General features: G+C 39.5%; 1 protein-coding gene and 1 pseudogene across 3 annotated transcripts in view; both read right to left on the bottom strand.

The window, feature by feature from the left end:
* Nucleotides 1-3,144, bottom strand: part of RANBP2 (RAN binding protein 2) — an 83,008-nt gene extending 79,864 nt beyond the window's left edge. Inside the window, exon 1 of one of the 3 annotated variants that reach the window (XM_023251533.2) lies at nt 2,946-3,141. In XM_023251533.2, the coding sequence (XP_023107301.2) occupies nt 2,946-3,017 (72 nt within the window). In that variant the 5' untranslated portion in view covers nt 3,018-3,141. Of the gene's footprint in view, nt 1-2,945 lie in introns of all 3 variants that reach the window. The other 2 variants (XM_045053971.1, XM_045053972.1) reach the window with 2 other exon arrangements.
* A 4,940-nt stretch (nt 3,145-8,084) lies between these two features.
* On the bottom strand, nt 8,085-8,181 carry LOC111559923 (annotated as a pseudogene).
* Nucleotides 8,182-12,663: the final 4,482 nt, after the last annotated feature.

The raw sequence follows: 12,663 nt of genomic DNA on the forward strand, positions 1-12,663 counted from the left end.
GAGTTTAATACAGAAAAAAAGTGAAGGGAATTCTAAGGATGATGATAAAGCAAAGCCCCAGGACTAGAACTGTGTAGCAAAGAGAAGCAGAAGTCAGTCCAGACTCCAGGAGTAAGACAAGAGTGCTCCAGAAGCAAGACTCTTAAAAAATTTTAAGCTGAGGAGCACCTGGGTGGCTCAGTCAGTTAAGTGTCCAACTTTGGCTCAGGTCATGCTCTCACAGTTTATGAGTTGGGAGCCCTGCATTGGGCTCTCTGCTGTCAGCACAGATCCCACTCCAGATCCTCTGTCCCTCTCTTTCTGCCCCTCCCCTGCTCTCTCTCTCTCTCTCAAAAATAAACACTTAAAAAAAAATTAAGCTGAAATTGACAGATTATGTGACCTCTTTGATCACACTTGAGAGTTAAACTGAGTTTGGGTAAAGAATTAGTAATACATCATTGATAACTAAACAAACCAAAACATAAAGCAAATATTAACTCCAGGAAAAATAAAACTACATATTAAAGGTGATTCAAATGTAAAAATATGCTATGATATGTACCTTCCCATAACTACATAAACACAAACTATTCATTTAACTAAAAATTACAACAGAACTAGAAGAATAAGGAGGCTAAATAAGATCTGTGGACAGAAATCTGGAGGAACAGTGTAGAAAGTGTCTAAAATGTTGAAAAGGAGATGGAGAAATAAAAGTATGTATATATGTTGTTCACAAGTCTGAAGTATAGATGGTAAGTGGCAGAACAAACAACTAAGAGCTGTCAGGTTGCCTCTGAGCAGTAGGAATTAGGGGTGTGGAATGGGAAGCCAACTGAACAGAAATCTAGGAAAACTAAATAGAAGCGAACTAGAGAAAGAAAAATTAAAGAAACACAAGTGATATTTTCAATAAGGACAAAAGCAGGTGTGAAGGAATAGAAAATGACAAAAGAGGAGACAAACAAATGAAAGCATAATGAAAGCCTGGGAACATAGGACTATGGACCCATCACTGCATTCCAGAAGTTGGACATCACAGAAAGCATAGTCAGTTCACATGTGGTCAGTCTCTACCAAATTACGAGCCAAGTAAATACTAATCTTTCTACTCTTCACAACCAGTCTCTGCCTCCTCCATCTCCCTTCCAAAGCACCCTGTTTTGTCCTTTCACTTAGACCTAAGTTTATAGAATACCACCACCTGTTATAAAAGTTACTCACTTGCTAATCAAAATCCCACTGAAATCCCCAGGTTCTAAAGTAAATGATTTCTCATGTTTGAAGAAAAACATCTGATTAAAATACTACTCTTTAAATGTAAAACAGAAGTAGCCATAGTAACCAGTCCTTCAAATTTTGCCCCGACCCCTATTTGATGGAAAAGTTAGGTAGTTCAAAGAACATTCTAAATTCTGTCTAGACCAGTGCCTCTCAATCTTTTGGGAGTTAGAATCCTCACTAAAAATCTCATGAAAGCTCTAAACTTGCTTTTCAACAAGTGTATCAGTTTCAGTGGTACAGAAACCTGTAAAAAGTTCTGTTTTACACTCAGACACCACGTTTGTGTTTAGGACTATGCCAGCAGCTTGAAATTACAGTCTCTATGTAGGTACTGATTTCTCTCTTCTGATGGAACAGGCTACTCCATTACTCCTATAAAAACTAAAACAGACCTACTACCAAAATCCTACAGAGACACCTATTTGACCTTTAACAAGTACCTTAATCTCTCCAGGTTTCAATACCCACTGGATTGTTGGGAACACAGCATACAACATATGCCTAGTAAATGATCGAAGAAACAATTATAGCTATTATAATCATGTCGGTCCCTGGACTTTTTTTAAATTTCCTAACACCTCTTTATTTTCATAGGCCCTCGCCGAGAAGAGATCTTGAATGACTGTCCTTACTATGTGCCAAGCATGGCTCTAAAGGTTTAATATGGGTCATCCTATATACCTATATTCTCCTATCAACACCATTACTCCATCTTATTGATGAAGTGCAACTTACCCATCAACACCATTACTCCATTTTATTGATGAAGCGTAACTTGCCTGAAATCATAGTTTATAAATGGCAATGCTGTGATTCAACTCCCAAGCAAACTGACTCAAGATCTTGTGCACACCACCCACCCTTATCCTTTTTCCCCACCCGCCACATTCAATCACTAAAATTCCGATGGATCCAAAATATATCTGGCACACTATCTTAAAAGAGGAAATATACGCTGATCATGTCAAAAAGCTTAAAAATTTTAAGCCATAGTAACAATGGCCCGTAAGAAACTCAGAATTCCCAAGACTGCGTTTGTCAAAAAGGCAAATAGGCCTCTTAAGAGCGGTGGGAATGGGAGCGAAGTGTGAAGAGTAGGAGCAGAACCGTTTCATAAACGCACAACGACAGATGCCTCAAAATGGGACTTCCAGTGTCATGTGCGTGGTCAGGGAATTCCAACTGTAGTTGCCCCAGCTCCGGTCTGCTTGATGCCTACGACGGTCGCCCGTCAAAGCAGGAAAAAGCCCACCCGGGAGCTGCGTCAGTCCCCCGCTGGGTTCCATCGACCTCCAAAGCCTGAAAGATGCCGCTTCCACCACAGCGGGTAAGTGTCCGGGACACAAGAAGAAATCCGCCGCATATGGCAGGCGCCTGAACGCGAGGGACGAGGCCGCGCGGGCGCAGCCAAAGAACCCCCGGACGGGATGGGCCCTCGAGCGAAGACCGTCAGGAGCAGGCCAGGAGGAAGAGGAAGACCAGGCGCCAAAGGCAGCCCGCCGCGGACTCCCTCCTCCCCCTCCAGCTCGCGAGCGCCACGCCGCCCACCGGACCGCGCGAGCCGACCGGCGCCTCAACGCGCCAGGGAGCGGCGGCCGCCGGGAGCCATGACGCCGGCCCTGCGCCGTGCCACGGCAGGGCCAGGGCGGAGGCCGCCCGGCTCTCCAGGCCCCGCTCACCTCTCGGGGCGACGGAACAGAGCTCTGCACCGAGGCGATGTACCGCTCCACGTCGGCCTTGCTGCGCCTCATCGCGCCAGCGACCTAACTCCCAAGGCGCGGGAGGCCAGAGCCGAGGCCCACAGCGGTCTCCGTCTCCAGGAGCGAGCGAAGCGCCCGAAAGCCAGTGACGCAGCGCCGTCGCCGACCGAGGAGAGGTTCAGCCCGCGTGCGTGTTGCGACAGCACTGTGCGCCACGCCGACGTCGGCGTCGCTCCCGCCGCGAATCCGACTGGCCGGCTCCGCCCTAGGCTCCGCGCGGTCCTTCCGAGACCTGGTGGGATTTGGGCTGTCAGAGCGTGGGTAGTGAGATGCCGGAAAGGAGAGTTCAACGCCGCGCTGGTTCCAAGGATTAGTCACTGGATCAACGAGATAATGTTTTCCCAGATGGGTTCTCAAAACTTTGGGCCGTTTCTTCGTAATCTTCATTACGCGATGCCGTGGAAAGAAAAAGCATTTTCAGCCCATTTTGATGAGCGGGTAAATTGAAAAAACCTTCTGGAGGCTGTTGGTTAAATAGATTATGTCGGACACGTGTGAATACGAAGCAATACATGTTAAAAATCCATGTTTTTTTAAAAAAGAACATGTTATATGAGAAAATTTAAAGTGCATAATTAAAAGATAGGCCATAAATACAGTTTTTAGACTATTATAATGGAATAATTTGAATAGCCCCCCAGATTTATATATATTTCAATAGCAGAGCCGTATATACCCAAATATTTACAGTAATCATCTCAGGATGAGTCATCTGTATTTTCCAAATCTTCAAAAATGTTTACTTCCACCACCACGCTCCTCCTCCCCCACGACCCTGAGACTGCTTTTATTGCATGGCTTGCTCAGAACGGGAATAAATCAACTTCTTAAGTCAAATATTCTGACAATGATACTCCTCAACTTATATACAGGTCTGGAAAAAACTTGTTTGAATTCAAATTATATTTCAACAATAAAGAATACATTTTCCATTTAGGGGCGCCTGGGTGGCTTAGTTGGTTGAGCGTCCCACTCTTGGTCTGGGCTCAGGTCATGATCTCACAGTTTGTGTGTGAAATACAGCTCAGCATCTGGCTCTGCGCTTACAGCTGGGTTAGGATTCTCCCCCTCTATCTCTTTCTCTCTCTCACTCACTCTCTTTTTCTGCCCATCCCTTGCTCACCCTTTCAAAATAAACTTCAAAAAGTACATTTACCATTTAAAAATAGTACTTTGTTTTGATTAATTTATCTAATTTATGAAATTACACAGTTTACTTTGAAACGGGAGGTTTTCGGTTCTTTGTATTTTTGCGGTCAGATACATCTTTCATACCTATTCTTTATAAGAAAAACACTACTGTTTTATAAATCATTCTGTTCTTGAGAGCAATTCAAAATGAGCAAAATTCTATAATGAACAAAAGTTGTTTTTCTTACTGCAAAACCATTTTTGGTCAGGAACACTGAACCAGTACAAATGAAGTGAGCCATAACACCTACTAACAGTTTATGTGCATATAAGTGGGCGTCCCTCAATTGTTCTACCTCGGATGAAGGCAGGGAACTCTACAGTAATCTACACAGCCCCTCCATCCATCCTTTCGTTACAGAAAACAATGTTACCAGCAGGCTTTTTTAGAACATCCAGTGTAGGGGCGCCTGGGTGGCTCCGTCGGTTAAGCGGCCGACTTCGGCTCAGGTCATGATCTCGCGGTCCGTGAGTTCGAGCCCCGCGTCGGGCTCTGTGCGGACCGCTCAGAGCCTGGAGCCTGTTTCCGATTCTGTGTCTCCCTCTCTCTGACCCTCCCCGTTCATGCTCGGTCTCTCTCTGTCTCAAAAATAAATAAACGTTAAAAAAAAATTTTTTTTAAATAAAAAAAGAATATCCAGTGTAATACCAGCTTAGAACAAGTACCAGTGGAAACAAAGAACAAGAAAACTTTTAAAAATTGAATCATTATCCTCAGGAATATCTGAGTATATATTGTAACCATAAAACAAAAACAAGTCACTAAAAATGTTTACTTTTGAAATCTGAATTTTAAAATCTTAATTTAAGGATGCCTGGGTGGCTCAGTTTGTTGAACATCCGACCCTTGTTTTTGGTTCAGGTCGTCATCTTGTGGTTTGTGAGTCCGAGCCCCACATTGGGCTCTGTGCTGACAGCTCAGAGCCTGGAACCTGCTTCAGATTCTGTGTCTCCCTCTCTCTCTGCCCCTACCCCACTCGTGCTCTGTCTCTGTCTCTCTCTCAAAAATAAACATAAAAAATTTTTTTTGTAATCTAAAATCTTAGTTTAAAACAAGTTTTCTGGGGTGCCTGAGTAGCTTAGTCTGTTAAGCATCTGACTCTTCATTTTGGCTCAGGTCTTGATCTCACAGTTCATGGGATTGAGCCCCTAGTCTGGCTCTGTGCTACATCAGGGAGGCTGTTTGGGATTCTCTCTCTCTCTCTCTCTCTCTCTCCTCTCTAAATAAATAAACATATTAATTAATTTTATAAAATATTTTCAGTGGTGAAGACATTAAGCATAAAAAGATCATATCCCTTTATATGTAAAGTCTTAATTATCTGGAAAATATCAAACAAATGAAATATGTTGAAATTTTTAACCAGAAGTTTATAATGTTATGCTTATGGATGATTTTTATCTTTTTTTAAATGTAGATGAAATACAATTTTATCCAATCATTTAAAATTAACCTGGCCTCTTACAGGCCATCTCAGTCTCTCGTTTTTGGTTTTTCCATATTTTCCAAATTTTTTGGAGTAAATATTGCCTTTATAAAGAGAGAAGAGCAGCATTTTGTTTTGTTTTATCTCAATCATATTAGATGTGAATAAGAGAAAAGGAAATGGTTCTGAGATTAGTAATGTGACTAACATACATTAGAAATAACATGTAAAGAGAATATGGTTTGGGATGGAAGATCCTATTTTAGAAAGTTAATTTATTTTTCTTTAGGTGCCATTTATATATCCAAGTGAGGATGCCTAGTAGGTAGATGGAATAGTGGGATGAAGATCTATGATGGATTGGAAGTCGTAAACCTTAGGTGACAGTTGAAACTATGAGTTTGCCTTGGAAAGAAAGTTAGTAGTAACAGCCATAGATAACAAGTAAGCACTTGCGCCGTTCCATGTCCTTTTCTTAGCATTCACATGTATTAGTTCATTTAATTCTCAACAACTTGAGGAGGGTACTATTATATATTATTATTCTTGGTTTTACAGATACAGAAACCAAGGAAGTGAGCAGTAAGCAACTTTCCCAAGCATACTTACCCAAGCACACTTAATTTTACTGTATTACCACCATTAATCTGTTTTAGTCAAAAATTCTGAAAAGGAATGGGCCAAAAAGAGAATCTTCTTGAGGAACTTGGATGACTTTTCTTAAGTACAATTTAGTAAGCTTTAAAAACCTCAATTTTCACCAAATGAGAGGATGAGTCCGACCTTCTGGTCTTTAAAAATAGACACTCTTCTCCATGATGATGTCTATTCTAGCCCACATCTTTTCCCAGCATAAACCAGTTACACCCAAATTTATTCTCACAAGTAATTACCCCTCCCCCAAATCACACATCTAACTATAATGTTCTCTACAAGGAACTCCTTAGCACGGGGATGAATTGCACTCTAACAGCTCCATCAGTCATGTCGATGCCTTGCAAATTCAATTTGAATAAGAGTTGAATTCATAGAAATATTTGGCTTATGACATTTTTCATTAGCAATAGTTTTACCTGATTAATGTGAGTCCTCAACTTCTGAATTAATTGAGCTAACAGGCATTTAACATTGATGCTGATAAAACAAGTTTCTTTCATCTCCTCAAACACCTCTAGTATCTGTTGCTAATTAGCATCAATTGCAGACACATCTTTCATATATCACATGATTTCTTTTTACTTCAGAACCATTCATACTGTCAGTTTATCCCGTCATATTCTCAGTGCTACCAATTTGAATGATTCTACAGTAATCCCAAACTACTACTTTGTAGACAGCATTTTGAATATTCTCATGGCTTTTGAACTTAATAGACATGATGATATTTAAAATGTTCATAAAGAAACTTAGGAACAAGAGAAACCAACATGATTGCACATTGCCATTTTTTTATTCATGGACATAAGTTATTTTCATTTTAAAACTTTTGCTTTGGTTGCATCTCTGAAAATAAAGGTTTTTGCATGTGCTGCTCTTGACATCCATATAACCTAAACTGTCATGTGCAGAAATTGATCCTTCACCCATCAACTGAGAAAGGATTTGCAACTATCACATGACAGCACAACCCTGCCTGGAATCATGTGAGGCAGAGCTTGTATAAATAATAAATTGAGAAATACATATATGTATGTATATTCTTTGCATGTATATATGTGTGTATATACGCACATACATATGTGTGTATGTATGTCTTTGGGAACTGAAACTCCCAAATCAGTGCTATCTAATATAATGTGACCCAACAAGTAACCTAAAATTTTCTAGAAACCACACTTTATTTTTTTTATTAATTTTTTTAATGTTTATTTATTTTTGAGAGAGAGAGAGAGAGAGAGAGAGAGAGAGAGTGTGTGTGTGTGTGTGTGAACAGGTGAGAGGCAGACACAGAATCAAAGCAGGCTCCGAGCTGTCAGCACAGAGCCCGACGCAGGGCTCAAACCCACAAACTGTGAGATCATGACCTAAGCCGAAGTTGGACGCTTAACCGACTGAGCCACCCAGGCGCCCCTAGAAGCCACACTTTAAAAAGTAAAAACAAACAGGAGAAATCAGCTTTAATAATCTTTCATTCAACCCAATATATTTAAAATAGTGTAATTTCAACATGCATTTAATATAAACATTGTGAATAAGCTACCTTACATTCTTTTTTGTACTAAGCATTTAAAATTTGGTGTATATTTCACATTTACATCTTAATTCAGATGCCAGGTTTTCATCAGTAATACTTGGTCTGTATTTAGATTTCATAAAATTTAGGTTTGAAAAAAATAGATTAATATACTCAATTTGTTCCAAATATACTTAGAAGTTTTCAGTAATTGTATATCAAGTTTGTTTGCTTACTTATTTACGTTATCTATCTAGTTATTTATTGTTAAATATGGAACACTTCATGAATTTGCATGTCATCCAAGCGCAGGGGCCATGCTAATCTTCTATCATTCCAATTTTAGTCTATGTGCTGCTAGCAGATATCAAGCTTTTAAATTAAATTAAATCAGAGGCACCTGGATGGCTCAGTTGGTTAAGTGTCAAACTTCGGCTCAGGTCATGATCTCACAGTTTATGGGTTCGAGCTCTGCGTTGGGCTCTGTGCTGACGGCTCAAAGCCTGGAGCCTGCTTCGGATTCTGTGTCTCCCTCTTTCTGCCCCTCTCCTGCTCATGTGCTCTCTCTCTCTCTTTTTGAATATAAACATTAAAAAAAATTTTTAATGAATAAATTAATTAAATCAAATTAAAAATTTCATTGCTCAGTAGCACTAGCTACGTTTCCAGTGTTCAAGTGCCATATGTGTCTAGTGTATTGGACAGCACAGTTCTGTATAATTCTGTTGCTTGTTCAGATATTAAACATGAAGAGGAACAGGTTATGTAAGAAAATAGATACTACCTGTAGCACTCAATGTGGCTGAGGGAAATTCCAAAAAGTACAGCATCCCAGAAGCTAAAAACCAGAGCGTTAAGGAGAGAATAATTAACAGCATAAAATGCTGCAAAAAGATCAGGAATGATGACTGAGAAAAACTATTTTGAGAGAGACAGAAAGAGAGAGAGAAAACAAGTGGGAGAGGGGCAGAGAGAGAGAGAGAGAGAGAGACAGAGAGAGAGAGAGAGAGAGAGAGAGAATCCCAAGCAGGCTCTGCATTGTCAGCGCAGGGCTGGACGCAGAGCTCAAAATCACAAACCATGAGATCATGACTTGAGCCAAAATCAAGAGTGGGATGCTTAACTGATTGAGCCACTCAGGCACCCTGAAAAAAACTCTTTAGACTTGCTTCCTAAAAGTTCATTTTTGAAAGAAATGGTGCAGACAAAAACTAGCATGCAAACTGTGAAGGAGGGATTAGGTGGTAAGGAGATAAAGGCTCAAAATGGTGATTACTGTCTTTTTTTAAGAATTGGAGAGAATTGGTTTTTAAGAATTGGGAGAATTGGAGGCACCTGGGTGACTCAGTCAGTTGAGCATCCAACTTCAGCTGAGGTCATCATCTCATGGTTCATGGGTTCTAGCCCCCCATCAGGCTCTGTACTGACAGCTCAGAGCCTGGAGCCTGCTTCAGATTCTGTGTCTCCCTCTCTGTCTGCCCTTCCCCCATTTGCTCGCTCTCTCTCTCTCTCTCTCTCTCTTTCAAAAATAAACATTAAAAAATTTAAATAGGGGGGCGCCTGTGTGGCTCAGTCGGTTAAGCATCGACTTCAGCTCGGTCTCGCGGTCTGTGAGTTCGAGCCCCACGTCGGGCTTTGGGCTGATGGCTCAGAGCCTGGAGCCTGCTTCCGATTCTGTGTCTCCTTCTCTCTCTGCCCCTCCCCCATTCATGCTCTGTCTCTCTCTGTCTCAGAAATAAATAAAAACGTTAAAAAATTTTTTTAAAAATATTTAAATAGGGAGAATTGATCTTGGTATTATTGGTAAACAATCATCTCAAAAAACTGCCCATTTGGGGGCTGTATAGTTTATGTACATTTATGAATTTTGATATGTATAGATTCATGGAATCACTTCCACAATCAGGATACAGAACAATTCCATCTTCCACTAAGATTCATTCCCATTATTAGAGTTGCACCCCCAACTGAGACCTTACCATTGATCATTTCTGTACACTTGAGTTTTGTCTCTTCAAGAATATCATATGAATGGAATCATATAGTATGTAACTTTTTGATATTAGCTTCTTTCACTCAGATAATGACTTTGAAATTCATCCAAGTCTTTGCTTGTGTCAATAGGTTATTCTTTCTCATTGCTGAGTAATATTCCGCGGTATGAATGTACCACAGGCTTATCCATTCATGAGTTGTAGGACATTTGGGTTGTTACCAATTTCTGGTGATTATAAGTAGAGCTGCTATAAACATTTGTATACATCTTTTTCAATGAACATAGTTTTCATTTCTCTAGTGCAAGAGGTAGCAAACTAGGGCTGGCTGCCTATTTCTGCAAATAAAATGCTAATGTAACACAACCTTGCCCACTCATTTATATACTATCTTACAGCTGCTTTTGCACTACAGTGACACCATTGAGTAGTTGTGACAGAGACCTATGTTCTTAACCCTAAAATATTTACTTTCTGGCCCTGTAAGGAAAACTTCACTTACACCTGCTCTAAAGACTCAGGAGAGGGATCATTGAGTCCTATGGTGGGTGTCATGTTTAAAATTCTAAAAAACTGCCGAACTGTTTTCTAAAGCAGCTATATAATTTTTGTATTCCCATCAGAAATACATGAAGTCCAGGGGCTCTGCATTATTGTTATCATTTTGCCAGTGTGGAGTAGATCTCATCATGATTGTATTTTAGCCCTTAATAGGCAATATTGTTGAATGTTTTTTCTCAGGCATATTTGCCATCCACATACCTTGTTTGGTAAACTGTGTTTTATTTGTTGCCCATATTGTAATCAGGTTGTTTGTTGTCTTAGTGTTGAGGCTTGAGAGGACTTTATGTATTCTGATTGCAAGTTCTCTATCAGATATGTGGTTGGCAAACATTTTCTTTCACAGTCTCTACTTTATTTCATTATCTAAACAGTGTCTTCTACAGAGTAAACGTTTTTTATTTTGGTGAAGTTCAACTTCCAATTTTTTCTTTTATGAATCATGGTTTTGAAGTCATGTCTAAGAACTCTAGTGTAACCTCCAGTCACCAAGGTTTTCTTCCACATCTTACACTTTATATTGATATATATGATCCACTTTGAATTAATTTTTGCACTAAGTGAGAAATTTATGTTAAGAACTTGGGGCTTAAGGGTGCCTGGGTGGCTCAAGCAGTTAAGCATCTGACTCTTGCTTTCGGCTCAGGTTATGATCTAAGTTTCATGAGTTTGAGCTCCGTGTTGCCATCTGCCCTGGCAGCGCGGAGCCTGCTTAGGATTCTCTCTCCCTGTCTCTCTGCTCCCACTCGTGCTGTCTCTGAATAAATAAATAAGTAAATAAGTAAATAAATAAATAAATAAATAAATAAATAAATAAATAAAATTTGGTGTTTTTTTGCATAGTGATGTCCAGTTGTCCCCGCACTATCCTTTCTCCATTAAATTGCTATTGCCCCTTTGTGTAAATCAAATGATAGTATTAACATGAGTCTATATCTGGACTCTCCATGTTGTTTCACTGATTTCTGTATTTTTTGTTGCAGATAATACACTGTCTTGATTACTCTAGCTATATATAAGTCTTATATTCAAGGAATGTAATTCCTCAAGTAGTATGACTCTTCTTTGTCAAAATGCTTCTACGATTCTACCAACATTTTGTCATTACATCCTGTATATGTTTTGTTGGACTATAGTTATTTCATTTTTCATAGAAAAAATGTAAATGGTATTATTTTTTAGATTTTGGCTTTCAGTTGCTTATTGCTAGTATAGAGAAATACAGTTGATTTTTGTATGTTGACCTTATATCCTGTGACATTGTTAAATGCACCTGTTAGTTGTAGATTTTTTGTAGGTTACTTGGATTTCACACACTGACAATCATGTAATTTAATATGTATGCCTTTTATTTCTTTATTTTGCCTTATTTCAGGTCTAGGATTTTTAGTAAATATTGAATAAGACCAGTGAGAGAGAACACTCCTTGTTTTCAATCTTAAGGAGAATAACTTTCACTGTTAACTTGATGTTAGCTATAGGTTTAGGTAGATGCCTTTATCAGGTTAAGGAAATTTCTATTATTAGTTTGCTAACAATTTTTATCATGAGTGGACACTCTTTTTAATTTTTTAACGTTTATTTATTTTTGAGACAGAGAGAGACAGAGCATGAACAGGGGAGGGGCAGAGAGAGAGGGAGACACAGAATCAGAAACAGGCTCCAGGCTCTGAGCCATCAGCCCAGAGCCTGATGCGGGGCTCAAACTCACAGACCGTGAGATCCTGACCTGAGCTGAAGTCGGACACTTAACCGACTGAGCCACCCAGGCGCCCCATGAGTGGACATTCTTTAAGCTGCTAATATAATTACATTGATTCATTTTAAAATATTAGACCATCCTCGAATACCAGGATAAACCCCACATGGTTGTTATGTGGTTTGCTTGTTAGTTTATTGTGGTAAAATACACATAACATAAAATTTACTACTTTAACCATTTTTAAATGTAGAATTCAATGACATTAAGTACACTTACAATGTTGTGCAACCATCACCACTATCCATTTCCAAAAGTTTTTTTATTGCCCCAAAAAGAAACTCTGTACCCATTAAACAATTAGTTCCCATTCCCCCCATCCACTGGTAACCTCTATTCTACTTTATGACTCTATGAATTTGCCTAGTCTAGGTACCTCTTGTATTTGGAATTATCCAGTATTTGTCCTTTTGTGTCTGGCTTATTTGGCTTAGCATAATGTTTTCAAGGTTCATTCACAGTATAGTATTTTTCAGAATTTTATGGCTTTCCATGGCTGAATATATATTAACCTTTTGTATACTACTTGATT

Source organism: Felis catus, chromosome A3 (genome assembly GCF_018350175.1).
Source record: "Felis catus isolate Fca126 chromosome A3, F.catus_Fca126_mat1.0, whole genome shotgun sequence".
Classification (NCBI taxonomy): Eukaryota; Metazoa; Chordata; class Mammalia; order Carnivora; family Felidae; genus Felis; species Felis catus.